The sequence below is a fragment of the Mesocricetus auratus genome, unplaced genomic scaffold, assembly GCF_017639785.1.
Source record: "Mesocricetus auratus isolate SY011 unplaced genomic scaffold, BCM_Maur_2.0 Super-Scaffold_100009, whole genome shotgun sequence".
Taxonomy (NCBI): Eukaryota; Metazoa; Chordata; class Mammalia; order Rodentia; family Cricetidae; genus Mesocricetus; species Mesocricetus auratus.
In genome coordinates, this window is record NW_024429193.1 from 74302676 (window position 1) to 74321492 (window position 18817).

The window sequence follows — 18817 nt, forward strand, 5'->3', positions numbered from 1 at the left end:
TCCAGTTTGTGCCTGAACTTTATCCCCCCACCTCTTTTCCTCTCCTTCTTCCTCTCATCTTTGAAATAGGATCTCACTCTATAGTACTGGTGAACCTGGAACTCAATGTAAACTTCAACTAGCCTCTGCCTCCCAAGTTCTGGTATTTACCACCGTTTCTGACCAGATATCCATACTCATTGGCAATTATAAAATACTTTAGTCAATTAAACATGGTTCCTTTGTTCATATATTTTTAGTATTAAATGCCAAAAAAATTGGTTCTTATAATTTTGTGGAATTAAAGTTTCTGAACATGAACTAATAACTGACTGAAATATTTCACTATTTGCATAAATGAAGTATAATGTGACATTATGAATTTTGTATCCATTTTGATCAGTTTCACAAAATCCAAATCTCACTTCACTATAGTCCCTAGTCTCAATGATAACTCACATGTGTGAACAGTTATGAATAGATTTCCTTTAAACATCACAAGAATATATATCAGCCCTTTGAATCTGAGTTTCATATGTGTTCATTCCTGCACAAATGAATTTTGGCCAAAAATGAATACTATACTGGAAATATTTAGATCTGGACATGTACAGTCTTTTGTTGTTGTTTTTTACTATAAGCCTTATTTTATAACAACTCTTCATGTAGTTTTTAACTGCTGCAACTAATGGTTTAAATGTATATAGGATTGCATAGGCTATATGCAAATTGTAAGCCATTTTATATACAGATTTTGACACTCATATGAAGTCTTGGGACCAGTTACTAGTGAGTATCAAGGCACAATGCTGTATGTAGAGTTTATCGTACATATGTATGCACTCACATTACCCATTTTATTGTTTGCTTCTCTATTTAACAAAGGACAGATAGAAATGTTTTCCTCCTGTTTCTTATGCATTCTTAATTTTACCCTACTTTGCGAGCAGGGAGAATTATTGGAAGTTCTTATGTTTATATAATGCTATCACCCAGCCAAGTGGAAAATATTTGTTTGCTACTAAAAGTAAAAACACTTTTGTTGTTAAAAGGAGCTATAAACATACACGTGTCATGCATGCATTTGTTTCATTTTTAAGCAACTAAGTATATTAGCATGCAGTGTGCTTTTCTCCCTCCAGGACTACAGAGTTAACATTTTCTTGAGGCAGAAATGGAACGACCCCAGGCTCAAGCTCCCTAGCGACTTCAGAGGCTCTGATGCGCTGACAGTAGATCCCACAATGTACAAGTGCTTGTGGAAGCCTGACTTATTCTTTGCAAATGAAAAAAGTGCCAATTTTCATGATGTAACCCAAGAAAACATCCTCCTGTTCATTTTTCGTGATGGAGATGTCCTTGTGAGCATGAGGTACCCTTTTATACTTAATTCCTGTGCGTTTATATTTTCCTTTTCAAATCAGGGTGACACAGAAATGTATATCCAATGATTCAATCTCTCTGCTTCTGACTTCAGGTTGTCTATTACTCTTTCATGCCCTTTGGACTTAACTCTGTTTCCCATGGATACACAACGCTGCAAGATGCAACTTGAGAGCTGTATGTAAATGAGGCCATAGATGATTTGAGAAATACAATGATTATATCTGCACAATATGTTCTATTATTGTGTTATATAACTGTGAAAACCATAATGCTTTGGTCATGCATACTAATTAAGATAATCTTGGGGAAGACAAATCTTTCTGCTGTAGTTGGCCTTTAAGACAGTTGATATTGGTGTGTTTCTTATTCTGAAGATTAGGTTTATCTGGATTAGTAATGCAGAAAATACACACAAAATTAGGGTCTTCTGACAAAATAATTTCTCTAATGTTAGTATTATCATAGTAAAAATATTAGAGAACATTGAATTACATGTAAGCCCAACTAACGGCATTTCTTATGGAAGTACAGATAAATTATTTTTTATAAATTTCATGTTTCTGTTCCTATGATTGTATTTTTCAGTTTATAAAAGGTTTATTAAATGTTATAACCTGTAATTTTATATGAAAGGTATTAATCCATTTTCTGTGATGATTGTATTTATAAAATACTTGAAAAATGAATACTGATATCACAGGAATATTCAGCACAGATGCTTAAAGATTAAGCTATTCCTATGAATAATAACCACTTTGTAAAATATACTGTTTATATTAGATTACATGTTATTTAGTGGTTATTTGCTGTTTGTTATGCACTGAAATCAATCCTAATTTTTCATGATATTTCTTTCTTCCTAACAGATTATTTTTGTAAGTCTATGCAATGTTTCAGTGCCATATAATAAATATATATTAGAATATATTTATTAAATAAATCCATATTTACTCAATACACTCATTTGACACACCTTGTAGGATTTTAGAAACAGATGGCCGTTGATATGCAGTGGTAGGTTATTCTAGGATGTAGACCTGAGTTGTAACCACATATACTAAATCCAGGCCATGAACTCCTGGTTACTTTAATGAAGCTATTATGATGTTCACTTAGAGTACAGTCTTACTGCTTTTTTTAATCATGGTGCAGTTCCTTCAAGGAACATTGTAGTGATTTATTTACAATCATACCTGTTCTACTTCAGTTTTTTTGCTTGTTTTGTTTTTTTATTTTAAATTTTGTTTTGTTTTAGTGGGAGATTACAAGGGCAGAGGGTAGATATGAGGCAATTGGGTAGAAAAGTGCGATTGGAATTCATGATGCGACATCCACAAGGAATAAATAAAAGTTAAAAACAAAGTTTAAAGTAAAAAAAGAAAAAAAACCCTTTAGGTATATAGTGCATGCTTGTAAATGGACACATGCAGAGAGCTTACATTTTATTTTGTCACCATTTAATTGATAGCAGTTATGAATGTTGACACAGAGAAGAGATTTTCTATATATGATGACCTAGGGTTATATCTGATTTTGATGATTATTTAACCCTATTACTTCGTCATAATGATGACATGTTTTTCTTGTGCTGATATTTTGTGCTTGACCATAGATTCAATAGCTGTAAATTTTAAATTACCATTCCATAACATTATGTCATGTTTTCTTTCCTTTTCTATGCTAAGTATGAATTATTAAAATAACAAGAAAGCACTCATAAGTATATTTCAGTCTAGCATGTTCATATATTTATTACAGTTGGTTATACAACTGATGATTTGAGATTCATCTGGCAGTCAGGAGATCCTGTTCAGTTGGAAAAAATTGCTTTACCTCAATTTGATATTAAAAAGGAAGATATTGAATATGGCAACTGTACAAAATACTATAAAGGCACTGGTAAGTGATATTTTAGAAGGTAAAACTAATCAATGTTTTGTTTTAGCTTTAATATTGACTAAGGAACAAATAGAGGAGAGATGCTTTAAAATAAGCTAATTGTGAGAAATGTACCCTTATAACCACGTGTTAAAATCTTTTCCACAACCACATTCATTTCAGATGTTTGGCCTTGTAATTATGGAATAGATTGGTTTTGGTCCATGTAATTCTGTTGGTAAGAAGTTGTCGATATTTCATTATAGTAATAAAACATTATAATGAATATAGTAATGAAACAAACTCCTCCAGGTAATGGCTTTCTTAGTTGTTGCCATGTTTTGACAAGACTTTCTTTGGCACTAAGCATTTAGTATAATTCAACATAATCTCTCTGTGTTTATCTTTTGTTTTTTATTTATGGGTTAGTTTACCTGTCTTGTTAACTTTAAAATCATTGAATTTTGTGTACATTAGAAACAATAAGAATGTGAGATAATTAAGCTTTGTGAATATTCCCTATATAGTGTCATACAGTAACCAATTTTGAAAAGCAAAGCAAATTAGCTGCAGTCCTTAAATTATATTGAACATGTGAAGAAAGTCCTATCAGTGTCCCACATTGAGGGACATCTGTTGGATTCTGCCAACTTGTCCACTCTGTAACAGAGAAGGGGAGTGTGGATTAAGGAAAGAAACAGGCTAGAAACCGAAGGCAGTGTCAGGAGGGCATCCTGGTGAATTCTGGGATCCACCTTAAGTTTATTGCTCAATATTCTTATACACCCCAACCAAAAATTGTGGAAAAGGCAAAAGACTTCTTTATCATAATACAAGGAACAGACTTAATTACTTCCTTAATTCTCCAAACATTTAGTAACCACACCTGAGATCAAACATCTTGTTATCTGACCTTGGTGATTAAGACATCTAGTAGCCATACCTTAGATCAAACCTCTTTCAGTAGTCACACCTTAGACCTTTAGGTCTTAGGTCTTTAACCTTGAAAGAGCAAGGGTAGTTTTGAACTCTCTGACCTTAAGCCAGTATGGAACAGAGCCACCTTTATGGACCCTGTCAAAGTGTAAAAGTCCACTCTTCTCTTATAATGTATGGTAGCTGTCCTGGGGGTCTGCATTATCAGCTGTAGGTCACTGAGGAGGTTTGGTAGTATTAATACATTTCACTTAACAATATAAAATTAAACAATACAGAAACTTAATTGTGACATTATTAGCAATGATCAGCTCAACTTGTAAGCTGCCTGCAATTCTGTTTTGGAAAGCAGGTCATGACAAATGTATTCAGAAGCAGATAGGAGCTAAGTTTATGTTTTTGGAGGCATTCATATTATGTAAAAGTCAACTATTATGATATCATCAAGGCAAAATACATTAAAAGTTGCATTTGTACAGTCCTAAAATAAATGCATGCAAGTCTAAGAAATTTGGTGGTAATAATTAAATTTTTGTTGTTATTGTCTGCATCTGTTGTTGACTATCAGATACATTGATAAGATTATATACTTTTATGGGTAGAACTTAGAGTAAAATATAAGATACATCATAAATACAGTAGTAAATAGTTATTGAATTTAAGTAAAGAAAATTTAAAGTTCTTATTTCTTAGAAGGAAATGAAAGCATGTCCTGCAAAGAAACAATTTAAAGAGGTTGTTCTTAACCGTCCTAATGCTTTGACGTTTTAATACAGTTCCTTGGGTTGTAGTTTCCCCCAAATCATAAAAATATTTTTGTTGTTACATCATAACTGCAATGTAACTATTGTTAGGAATTGTAGTGTGTGTGTGGGGGGGGTTGTTTTCTGATGGTCTTAGGTAACCCCTGTGAAAAGGCTGTTTGACCACCAAAGGGTTCACAACATACAGGCTGAGAATTGCTGATTTAGAGGATTGCTTTAGAGGTCCTGTGAAGTTCTTTGAGAGTTTCTTTTTTATTTGATTAATCATGATGAAACCTTACAGTCCTATTAGCTACAGAAGACAGCATGAGGTTGTAGCTAACATACTTGGGGCATTTACTATGTTTCAGATTCTTTATAAATACTTATATGAATTAGAAGTGAAACATTAATGTTTGGATAATATTTGTGATACTTTGTAAAATTAGCTCAAAATATATATGATGCTAGACATGCATACTTGTATAAAATATATAGACATACACACACAGTAGTGTAAAGAAATTCTGACCTGGCATTAACTTTACTGAAATTATACTGTTCCATGAATAACAGATAGTGAAGGTAAAGAATAGGTGGACCCAAAATGAAAATAGTCAAGTTGGGTGCCTAAGTGAATAATGAAGGGAATCGACACAGGAAATAGAGAGTAAATTGAAATTTCCCAATGCACATTTATATCAATTAACTGCCCACCTGCCTCTCATAAATATAACAGACTAGAGAAAGATCAAAAAAGATCAAGAAATGTTTCTCATAAAAGTTTATGAAGCAAATCACTGTAATATCCAGAATGCATTTTATGGCTGGATGCATGGACAGCTCATGAAGTCCCCTAGTGAGTACCTTTATGAAAGTACATGTTGAAACTATGCTTTAAACACATGACATATGGTATTTAGTCAAGCAATCTTTAAGCATAGTGAGGTGGAATGTAAACTTTTATTTTAAGTTATACCAATTTATAGTAACTATATACTACTATATATAATATAGATACTAATATAGTATGTATGCCTATATGGTATCTGGAGAAGATTCAAATATATGATTTGCTTAGAGGTACAGATACATTGTTCTTCATTTCATATGTAGTAGGTGAATGAAAGAGTTACCTGCATAAGTGTCACTGTTTCAAAGCAAGGTATTTTGAGAATCACATTTTAGGAAGCACTGTGAGCCTTTTTACGAAAGGTTGTACTTTTGAAATATTGAAAATGATTGTTGGCTAGAAGCACGTTTTGTTATCAGGGAGGAAGTTCATACGGGCGCTTTTAATTTTTCCCTCATCTTATAAAATCTGCAAATAATATGTACTATATTGCTTTTATTTAATGAAACTAAACTTAGCAAGCTGCACATCTTGTTTCTGATGTATCAGTTAGCATTTGCTCCCAGACCTCCCCACTAATTGCTTTTGCTCCATATTGATGTTATTACCTTTCTAATCTCCATGAGACAGTATTGGGTATAACTCATGAGCAGACGAGCTTTCTCATGTAACTTAAAATGATTATGAATGTCATTTTTAAGTCAAAATTTAAGACATTCTACTCTATGGGAGTACTGCCAAATATATAGGAAGATTATGTTAGTGTGTGAAACATGTTTGTTATTCCCGATTATGGTGACTAGGTAAATATTACTTTGTAACTGTAAGGCAGTGACACAGTCTTATTCTTCTTTCTATAATTACTTCACTTATGGATTGTTCATTTGTGTCAACATTTTAAAATAATTATGCACAGTGTCAACTAAAAACAACTGGAGATTTTTAACCTTTGTTATTTATACATAATATTACACTTATTAAATAGTAGATGCCAGTTTTTATCTAAATAATGCATTTTTATTGGGTCTGGAGGGTCTGCTTGTAATTCCAGAACATTTAAGCAGAAGGATCACAATTTTGAGATTAGTCTGGGATATATAGAGTGACTAGCTCAAAACAATTAAATCTATTAAGTAATAAGCATTATATATGAACTGTTAACCAAAAGGACCAAAACATTTGAAAAACAATCCCCTACTTGGAAGTATGTCTTCTTTTCAAAGGGAAAAAAGTCAAAATATTCCTGTTGCCTCTCTCTCTGTCTTTCTCTCTCTATCTCTCTCTGTCTCTGTCTCTCTGTCTCTGTATCTCCCTCTGTCTGTCTGTCTCTGTCTCTGTCTCTGTCTCTGTCTCCCTCCCTCCCTCCCTCCCTCCCTCCCTCCCTCCCTCAATACAACAAAAGCCATCATCATGCCAGACTGCCAGTACTCATCAGTAAATTTTGGGACTATGTGGTGTTTGGAAGCTCCAGAATGATATTCTAGAGCAGTTTTTGCATTTGTCCCAGCAAGAGGAAGTGAAAGTCCTTTCCCCAGGTAGAACTTTGTGAGCTGCAGGAGGGGAAGGGGATGAAGAGGTATGTCCTGTCTTCCTACTTCACAGGCCTCTTTTTTTTTGTTGTTTTTGTTATTTTGTTTTTTTGAGACAGGGTTTCTCTGTGGCTTTGGAGGCTGTCCTGGAACTCCCTTGGTAGTCCAGGCTGGTCTCGAACTCACAGAGATCCGCCTGCCTCTGCCTCCCGAGTGCTGGGATTAAAGGCGTGCGCCACCAACGCCAGGCTCACACGCCTCTTGCAATCGCTGGAAGCTTTTGTCTTTTTTCTTACTACTGCTTACATGAATGTTTGCCTAAAGTTTTCAGGGTTAACTGTGCTCTTGGACACTGACATCCCTTCTCCAGTGGATGTGGTTCACAAGGCTGAAAGCTAGGAGGACAAAACTCAGTCCAAGAGCCTTTCCACTTAGAATTAAGCTGCTGCTTTGATTCAGAGCTCATGTCTTACTGGTTAATCTTATATGCTAACACGACTGCGGGGGTTGGGGGAGGCTAGGGAGGGATTGAAGGGCTGCATTCTCTCTCACAGATTTAATGTCTAGACCTGCCACAGAGCAACACATGAGCTCTGCTCTTCAGTATCATGGTGAGGTGGTGGAGGTCAGGGAAATCATGTCCCAGCCCCTTTATAAAATGTCTCCAACTAAAGGAACACACTTTGCAGCATTTACTTTGGAAATTGCCAGAAGTGGAAGTGTACTGTGCCTTGCAGGTCGTTCTGACATGATTCTATGTGGGGATGACCCTGTTGCTTCTCTGGCATTGACAGGCTACTACACTTGTGTGGAGGTCATCTTCACCCTGCGGAGACAGGTTGGGTTCTACATGATGGGCGTTTATGCACCAACCCTGCTGATTGTGGTCCTCTCCTGGCTGTCCTTCTGGATCAACCCCGATGCTAGTGCTGCCAGGGTACCTCTGGGTAAGTCTACCTGCTTCTCTGCCACCATGACAGTGGGATCAGTTGAGTATCCTATCCTGAAAACATGAGGTTTCCAAGTGTTCCAAATGCAACAGGTAGAAAATGACACACTTTAACTTCCTGGGAGACCACAATAAAATCACAATGTATTAAAAATGTATAAAACTGTCCTCAGGGTTTGTGTTTAAGGTATGAAATATAAGTGAATGTTTTTTTGAACTTGGATCCTATCCTTAAGGCATCTATAAAATATTTACATATATTTCAAAATAAATTGGAAGCACTTGTGCTCAGAGCATTTCAAGAAAGGAAATCTAAGCTGTGCCCTTATGTGCTGAACGCATTACCAATTTCTTTGAAGCAGGGAGTTAGAAGAGATGGCTGTCTGTTATTTTGAGGGAGGAATCCTTCAGTATCTGACACACTGATCTATATTTTCTCAGTGTCTATGCTGTTGGTAATTAAGTTTCTTTTCCTTTTCTGAGAATTTTGCAGGAGTTGATTTATTCTATTTTTTCCTGTAAGTACTTATTGACTGAATGTATTCATGCACCACCAAAATGTAAAATCTTCAATAATGCCAAAGTTCAAAACAAATAATCACTTTGGTGGAAATTATTGTAAATAATATGCATCTGAGGCTCAGAGGAGATGAAATCATGTACTACTTACTTGATATTTCATCAGTAATGGCTGCATGCATGATAGTGTGAACCACATAACCTACCTGTATTAGCAGGCTTTCCCATATAGGTTTGTATGGGTGCACTCTGATGTTCACACAATGACTAGGTCACTTGAGGATACGTTTGTCCAAGCATGTTTTCATCTTTAAATGGCGTATGAGTGTCATAATATGATCTATTCTTAAAAAATGCACACACAATACCATTCAAGTACTGTTTCTCTTTCCTTTTAATGTTCATGTGCTACAACTTACTATTTTTAAGACTGGTGCAAAGAAACACCATTACCCAGTCATTTGAAATTTGCATCTGTTTAAATATTCAAAAGTATTTGCTTCAGCTTGGGATAAAGCTCAGTGGTAAAGAGTATGCATGCATATGTGAAGTCCTGGGTTCCATTCCCAATAACCTCTGGCTCCCGCTCATGAAACTGTTTCATGAGGAAATAAGCAGGAACTCTTTCTGCAAAAAAAGTAGTGTAAACATTAGTGCCACCTGAGTTTCAATATGGATATTTGGGAATTTTCCATTTTCTGGACTTTTTGCATCTCACCAAGACTTCACCAGAGGAAAAACTCTGTTATACATGGCTTCCCAGAAAGTGATAGCCTGCTACTTTTGGATTTTGTTTTTCCTTCAATAAGCTTTTGTATGTGTCTCCTTCTGAAGTTATTGAGGGGAATACATAAAATACTGAGTTTTATAGACATATACATGCATGCCTGTGAATGTTCTCTCTTTCACACACATACGTAAATATATGTATATATACATATATAAAACCTAAAGGTGATATATATTGTAATATATATAATATATGCACTACATTTAGTATTATATTAGTATCAATATTAGTATTATATGTATAGTATATGTATGCATTACAATTACTAACTATATGTCTATATATTGTTATATAGCTGACAAGATACTTTTGGATATTTAAATTCATTCAGCATATATATTTTTTGCAGTGACTGTTGGGTCCTAATCAAGAATATGACAATGTGGTCATAAAAATGAATAGAATTTGTTAATAGGATTGATTAAAACATCTTAGCTTGAATGTATTTATATTTCTTTGCAAAGAAGCAGACACCGAATAAGTATGACTTATATAATACATAGAACAGTGATATAAAGAACAACAGACTTGTCAGAAAAAAGCTTTAAGAAGAGATAATTATGCCTAAAGAAAGTGAAGAAATGAAAGCAATTCCTACTGTTACCTAGGAGAGAGCAAAACATGGACTTGAATCTTGATCATTAGTAACAATGAGGTCTGGACTCCTGGACATCTCTTAGTGCATTATGTTTTTAAGGATCTTACATAAGTCAGACAGGAAGCTTCTTGAAGCCTTCTGATGATCAGACTCCAATTTTAGTTAGTTACAACTTTAACCATTGCCTGATTTATTGTAGACTGACTGATGAAGAAAAGGTAGAAACAAGGAGAGCAGTTACGAGATTGATGAAGGAGACAACTGGTGTTGCTTAGGCCGATAATTGATAGTATTCTAGACTTTTATGCTAATATCCTACATAAAAGTTAAAATCCTTGAGACCTATGTTGACTTCAAAATGTACAACTGACAAATGTTTTACCAATCAAGTCATTATTTCAAAATGTGGTAAGGATCTAAGAAAAAAAAAAGTAAACCAAAATACAACCAATAGGGGGATACACTGTATCCAGTGAAGCTGAGACTCAGCGTCTTGGCTGATAGCATCTCTCTGTGGACATCACTGGTCATTTCTTTAGTCGAAAGGTGTACTGTGTCTATGCCAGCAAATCATTTTCTACCCTGACCCTCTTGATGGTAGAAAGAGAGGGAGAAAGAGGAGGAAGAGTGTCAAAAAAGATGAGAAAGACACCTGTAACTGCAACAGTCCATCTCTTGTGTTCTATGATTGCTTAAATTGTCATATATTACATAAACTTAACTACCTTACATTGAATACATGTGTGTTTATATATAATGTTGGTTTTCCACCTAAATTTTGGAATGCCTGTAGCATTTCTTTAGTATTCCTTTTCTGAGATTTTCTTTCTGAAATGAACAGGAATGTTTTATACTTTATCTTCCTTTTTAGACATTATATTGTTAACAACACAACAGCAAAAACAACCAACCAACAAATAAAAAGCTTATCGAAATGTATGTACTCTAGTCTTGTTCATGGATGAAAACTCCTCCCACAAGTAAAAGCCCTCTTTTTTTTTTAAAGCTGAGAAATCGAACAACTAGTCTAATCACAGAGCTCTATTATTCTCTCAGAGATACCATTTAATGTTTCTTGACATCATTGATCCTCAAATCATATACACATTGATTTAAATTTACTTATTTTTAAAATGAAACTTATTTGCAAACATTTTCCAATCACAATTACTACTTCACATAGTACCATACTTTCCTTCTGGTCTTCAATCTTTAAAGTCACCTAAGGATTGATTGTGGGAGACACCTAAGAGTTGTTTGCTGTCTGCTAACAGTCATCAGAGAGTGATTTTAGTGAACGACCAGTGGTTGCGAAGCATTTCACAGGTGTAAACGCATCTGGCGCTCCTTCCGTTGCTAGGCATCTTCTCGGTGCTCAGTTTGGCCTCAGAGTGCACCACCCTTGCGGCAGAGCTTCCCAAGGTGTCTTATGTGAAGGCGCTGGACGTGTGGCTCATTGCCTGTCTGCTCTTCGGGTTTGCTTCCCTGGTGGAGTATGCTGTTGTCCAGGTGATGTTGAACAATCCCAAAAGGGTTGAAGCTGAAAAGGCCAGAATCGCCAAGGCTGAGCAAGCCGATGGGAAAGGTGGGAATGTCACGAAGAAGAACACGGTGAACGGCACGGGGACTCCAGTCCATATCAGCACTCTGCAGGTAAGACTGGAGAGGACCATGGAAGTGCGTCACCCATCATCCTTTGTGCCAGGAAGGAGACACTGTGAAAGACACGGTGATACTGCCATTTATTTTCTATAGATGAAAAGGAACTGAGTTCACCATGCATTTTTGGAAGTATTTTGGGGACAACATGTCAAAGACAACCTAGGAAAATCTAGTATCTTAAAATATTAAAAACGTTCCAATGAGTTTAAAATCACAGCTTCATTTTGATGTTCATCATCACATGGGGAGATATTTCCAGAACGTATGCTTCCCTGTTAATTTTCACCTGTTAGGCTTTAGTAAGAAGCCAATGGACTTGTGGGGCTGCATGGTCCTTTATCCAGCCCCGAGACTTGAAGAGCAAAGCTATTGGTCAGTCACTCTCATTTTCTTACTAACTTAGGTAGTTTCCCATAGTTGGTCAGCAACTCTCTTACAGGCTAGATGGCTGGCCCTAAAGGGTATCTTTATACACTGTGAAGGGTCTGTCTAGCCTATCCATCATGGCTCTTAAGGTTTTCTCCCCTTAGCCCTTTTTACCACCTATCATGGGTTAAAGATTCAGTCCCAGAGCAACTGGCTGCTTTACAAATTAACTGTGCACTTATCCACAGATTCCTGCTTAATGCTCATTCTTTGGAAGGGAAGTTAGCCAGGACACTTTTTATGTGGAGCAAAAGGCTATACACTCTACAGGAGACCTATAGATGTCACAGCTGGGAACACTGTGCCTACTCAGCTCACGTTCTGGTCCCATGGTGCTCTGTGTGTTGATCCCCACTGTCCTTTACCTGGACTTCTAGAAATATGCTACACATGGAATTTTGAATAGAAAAGCCAACTAATTCTTCCTGTATTGAATACATAACTTTTTGTTTTACATTTTTTAAAATTTTTAATCCAGTGCACTACTATTCAAAGCTTAAAGCTTCTGCCTGCCTATTTCTTCCACATTGAGAGAAGTTTCTTTATGCCATGCGACCTTTTTATACTGAATTACTGCTCCTGAAGGAGACGTGCTTCATTAATGTAATATCATGACTTAAGCCATCCTTTGGTGTAACTCTCTCTTCTCTGTCAGTCACGTCTATAGCATACATGAAGCAAGGTTTTTTGTGATGGCAGAATTGTTACATAGGTTTTATTTCACCAATCTCTTATGCTTTAAATATATATATAATATATTACATATATAACATATATATGTATAATATATATTACATATATATAACACATATATTGTATAATGTATTACATATATATATATATATTTGAGACAGCTCCCCACCGATCAAGTTCCATAACTGCCACTGCCACCCACATTCAGAGGGTCTAGTTCGGGTCCCTGTAGGTTCTCCAGCTTTCAATCCCTGAGCTCCCTCTAGCTCTGGTCAGCTCTGGAATCAAATTGAAGGCATTCTTCTTTTCTACGCTCCTGATGCTGATTTTCTTAAAGTCTTATGACTATAAAACCCAGGGTTTCCATGGAACTGAGTGGGAGGAAAAGAAGACAAAGCCTATTCTCTTCCTGGAAGCAGAGGCCAATGTTTATTTCAAGCCATGAGAGTCTTTGCTTTTCCTGCACCTCACCTGACTCAAATGATTAAAGATGAACATCAATGCCCTACTGTTTTACTTTCCCTTTCCTTCTTCACTTTTTATTTGTCACCCCATTTGTCTGTGTTTTCCAATGTGTCTTTGACTTTAGCCTCCTGAGGGCTGTGTTTATAGGTTTAGGACATCATACCCGTTTTAATGCTTTGTTTACTTTTGTTTTACACCAAGACAATCTTTTTTTTTTTCTTCAGAGAAATTACAGTTCCTTTTCCCAGCCTTTTTCCTTAGTCTTTGTGCCATCAAAGCCTCAGACGCTCCAGGCACTGAGTAGAGTTAGGGGACTGTAGGATATGCTTCCACACATTGAGATCTCCATCAGGAAGATGAAAAGCTCCTTTGTTTCCAAAGCATGTATTTATTTCTCACTTCCAGAAATGCAAAAATGAGCACTGGGACTCCTGCACTGTGGGAAGATAAACCACAGTCACCTGTCATTCAGTTGTCAACTTTCTGTCAATGTTAAACCTCCTGTCATTGTCATCCCTCTGTCTATGTTGAGCATTCTGCCACTCCATTGTCATCCCTCTGTCACTTACATGTGGTCCAAAGTAAGTTACTATTAATGTTCCCATCAAGTTGATAATAATATATAACTTGGTAAGTTCACAAGCTTGGTACATATTAACACATGAAATAAAATGAAAATAGAAAAATATTGACTCTTACCTTTTGAACTCAATCCTTCTATGAAAAAATACATATGTAATTATGACTTTAGATTCACAATCTGCTTGTTTCAATGTATTTTGCTTTTCAAAACACAACAAATTTCCGAGTAATTTCAGTTAGATGATGTGTCACTAATTTTATTCTAAATAACAATAAAATATTATAAACTTTGAATTATGAAAACCTAAAGATTAATTTAAAAAATAATAGTATCCTCGCTATGGAAAAATATAACTAAAATCATAAAAGCTATAGTCCAGATTTCAGTATGAAAGCTGTTAGGAAATGTAACTGTGACCGTTATACAAAATTATGTTTTTATCTATATATCTGGCATCAGGGTCCTCTCCATAAAAACAAAAAGATGGTGCTGTCATAAGTTTTCAATATTTCAGTAACTAATGTATCTGTCCATTTATGTGTTTTTCTTTTCATCCATAAAATATCTGTTCTCACTACTATCCTTTTCTTAACACTCAGCACTTACTGTACACAATGGTTCTAACAGACCCCATGCTCACAATTTTCAATAATTCAATTAACAGAAGCTGATGACTTATCATGAGAGCCATTTCTTGATCAGAAAGACATGCCGCTATAATTGCATTGATTTTGATTCAATAAAATCTGTCCAATATTTTTCTCTGAACATCTTTTTTATCATCTATAGACAATATCTTAAGTGCTAGAAGTTTATACAAAATTATTTGCCTTAAATGAAGCACAAACAAAATCTTTCAGTTTGAATTTGAAAATATTACAGCCTTATCAATAGTTTTTGTTGTTGTTCCTGGCAGCTTTAACTTTATACTCCCACATTTCTGTTGTTATCACCTTTCAGAAGTCACAGTGTATGCAATGAGAGTAAATGAGATTTGTGAAAAGAAATGATAAAAAAGTGATGAACTTAGGGTTCAAACAGCCAAATTAGGAATGTGTTGAGTATCCTACTTAGGTGCTCATTTCCTTACTTATGAAATTGTAGCTGCTGGAGATAACATTTTATTATGAAATCCTTCGTCTTGGTATATATGCATTTTATTTAATAATGAGTTCAAACAACAAAGAATGTTTGTGTAAAAGATCTTGTTAATGGAATAAAAATGCACCCTCCAACTAGTGTATGAGACATGACTTGTTGAAGGACCTTTGAGGAAGGAGTCTTCCTAGGAGGGCACCTAAAAATACTCCTCCTTCAGTTGTGTCATCATGGATCCCTTTTCTAGAGCACTTGTGGTGCACTTGCACTTGACTAGAACATGGGAGCCATGCAAAATGTCACAGAGAGTTGCCAGTGATTCAAGTATGGGAAGGCAGCAGCTTCTGGGAATTCTTTTTTATGTGATTGTTATGATATTAAAGTTCTGCTTTCCTGACTGATGAGATTAGATATTAAAGTCATCTGAACTTTTTGTGGCTATATTCAGAGGCTGACAGTCTTACTGCAGGACAAAAGCCTCCTCGTCATTGATTAATCAGCAGTTCTGTTCAGAAGCAGGAAGTCAAAGATGGAGGTTCTGAACTGACACTTAGAGTCATATTTTCTGTGTGCACATCACGTATTGGGCCACAGATAGATATGTATTTTTTAGTATCTCAATTGAGGAAAGTCTTACAACCCTAATAGTAACCCAAATTAATGTTGACTCATGCTTTATTTCTAAGTATAAAATATTTTAAAAGTTCATTCATTAGTATGAGCCTTGTTATTTGGGTAAACTGTAGAGCTTTCTGTATTGTTTAGTGATTTCTGAAATGTTTAATGATTTCTGTAAAGTTTAATTTATCTGGTGGATTAATCAGTTGACTTTTATTCCTTGTTAATTTGTAAACCCAATTTTAAAATATCTCTTTGAAGAGATATGGTACTTACAACCGTAAAATGTTTATTACTGGATGAGGCTTCTATGATGATAGTTGGGGTATTCATCAATCTGATTACAGGTAGGCCAGTTCGGGCACCCTCTATTACTGCTGGGAGTCTTAGCTGGGGTCGTCTTTGTGGATTCTTGGGAGTTACCATAGCTCCAGGTTTCTCCCTAAGCCCATAGTGGCTCTCTATTACAATATCTCTTTCATTGCTCTCCTGCTGTATCAATTCCCGCCTAGGCCATCTGGATCCTTCCTGTTCTCATCTGCCCTCCCACCCCTTGCCACCACCCCACCCTCATCATCTAATGTCCCTCCCTGAGTGATCCATGTGTTCCTCTTAGGGACCTCCTTGTTACTTAGTTTCTCTGGAGCTGTGGAGTGAGAGAGAACTGTGCTTGGAATGTAAAGTGAAATTTAAAAAATTAAAAAACTGGAAAAATTTTATTACATCATCTTCATTTTTTATGCTTAGGTTGGTGAGACCAGATGCAAAAAGGTTTGTACTTCCAAGTCTGATCTGAGATCCAATGACTTCAGCATTGTTGGAAGCTTACCAAGAGATTTTGAATTATCCAATTATGACTGTTATGGAAAACCCATTGAAGTCAACAATGGACTTGGGAAATCACAGGCAAAGAACAACAAGAAACCTCCGCCTGCCAAGCCAGTCATTCCAACAGCAGCCAAGCGAATTGACCTTTATGCAAGAGCACTATTTCCTTTCTGTTTCTTGTTCTTCAATGTTATATATTGGTCTATATATTTATGATAAACCATTTCCATTTGTATGAAATACAATACCATTTCATTGTGACCAATGCAATTCATAATTGCTGATCTGTGAAAATTTTGCATTTTCATAGCAATATATTGCATTTTGGATGCCACTTAATTATAATAAAATACAGCACCTTACTTTTGAATGGCAGCATGATCCTGTAATGTCTCTGCTCCAATATGAGATAGATAGCTATATGTATGTATATTGAGCATAGTGCTTTATGAATCAATGAAAAATAAGCATACTACATAATCTACATAATGTGCTCTTCAGCTACTGTAACTCTGTAACTGCAAATACTTCACATAACCCTGATGAAAACATGATGTGCACGCTGACTCCTGTTATGGTGACCATTCTAATGTATGTAGTATCTTACATTCCCTTCCTTGTAACTTTCAAAGAAAGCCAACTTATTCTTCAATATTTTTCAATAGTGTTATCACAGTTAAGCAAAATTGTATGACATATTGTTTAATGTTTTAAAGAGAGGTAGATCAGTAATAATCATGCAGGTTCATTGAGAAATAAAATCAAAATTATATGTTTATAAGATCAGCTTATTTTTAAGTGTGCTTGTGTTGTCCAAATGCCAGGCAATAGAATAGTAAGCATTTTTGAAGAAAAGAGAAATATGGTTAGTATAAATGCATACTAAATTCTGGCATCTGACAAAATACAAACAAATAAATGATAGGTGTATTAATTAAATATTTTGGATAAAATAAATTATTTAATCCATCTTAAGATCTAAATCTATTTTCATGCCTTTAATTTGTTGACATGGAGAGCATTAAGCATAAGCCTTAAGAAGAGTTGCACATACTTTCAAACTGAATGGAGTAGTGACATGTGGTTCCACATCACTGTCAGACTCCAAGAAAAACTGCTAACATTAACTTGAACTGAAAGAATCATAATCATTGAAGAACTTAGCTTGTATGTTTTATTATGATGCTTCTGTATTTCAAGTAATAGTCAACTGTTTTGGGAGCTTGTGTTTTTTAATTTATTTGAATGTATTTGGATATGTTACAAAACAAATATTTAGTACAGAGTGACTTTTATTTAAATTTTAGAGTTCACTTTTTCTTCTTTCTAAATATCTAGGCATTGAGAGCTGACTGACTTTATCTTGTTCTTACCTGAAAATGACCCCTAAGCCTCCTCTTTTAAGAGTGTCACAATGTAACTGTTATTTCTGTCTCAGCTAAAATTGGAGCTACTAATAACTAATGTAATGTAAACATAAGACCAAGAAAGTGTTTTACATTATTTGGAGTACCTTTGTTCTTGTTGGTTGTTTGTATGGCCAAGTCATAATATAATGCATTAAAAGTATTATTTGTGAAATTACCATATGCAATTCACTGTGATTTTTGATTAACTGAAGATTTTTAACTTAAAATATCCTTGATTCTTTTAATGGTATATAGATTAATCCTCTGTAGTCTCTTAGTACAATCTAGTTATAAAAGCAAGACCATGTGAATAATTTCAAAATATCATAACTAAAACTCCTAATGAACTTCAGAATTCTTTGTTTTTCTAACATAACATTTTATTATACACAATAAATAATTTCCTTTACAATTTTAACAATATCTGAGAAATTTCAAAACACTATCTTTCATTATAATCAATAATTTAAGTGAAATTATATGTGTTCATAAGTACATATATACGTGCTCATAAATTGATGTATGCAAATGCATTTATATTTGTTTATGGGCTTTTTCTTCCAGTCACATACACCTTTTGTTTCCATTGGTTATTCTATATGTGAACAAAAGAATATAACTATAGAACAATAATGACAACAGCAAAATCCCTGGAAGGAAGGTGAGAGAATGGAGAAAATAGAAATCCTTAGGCAAACAAGGTAAATGCTTCCCATGTAAATATCTGCTGGTACAAATAAGAGATCTATGACAAAGACTGATGTGGTTTTCCATTCTTCAAATTAGTATATGCGTGCCTGATACTTTTATGTAAGTAAGAAAGTATCTAATTGTAAGGTGAAAGTAATATCTCTTGCCTAAGATTTGTTGACAAC

At 35.1% G+C, this 18817-nt stretch overlaps 1 protein-coding gene across 2 annotated transcripts in view; it reads left to right on the forward strand.

Annotated features, from left to right (window-relative positions):
- Glrb (glycine receptor beta) overlaps positions 1 to 18117 on the forward strand; it is a 67521-nt gene extending 49404 nt beyond the window's left edge. For both annotated transcript variants that reach the window (XM_005076150.3, XM_040752608.1), the window contains exons 5-10: positions 1122 to 1351; positions 1457 to 1539; positions 3124 to 3264; positions 8099 to 8251; positions 11521 to 11813; positions 16453 to 18117. In XM_005076150.3, the coding sequence (XP_005076207.1) occupies positions 1122 to 1351; positions 1457 to 1539; positions 3124 to 3264; positions 8099 to 8251; positions 11521 to 11813; positions 16453 to 16749 (1197 nt within the window). In that variant the 3' untranslated portion in view covers positions 16750 to 18117. The remainder of the gene's footprint in view (positions 1 to 1121; positions 1352 to 1456; positions 1540 to 3123; positions 3265 to 8098; positions 8252 to 11520; positions 11814 to 16452) is intronic.
- The last annotated feature ends 700 nt before the right edge of the window (positions 18118 to 18817 follow it).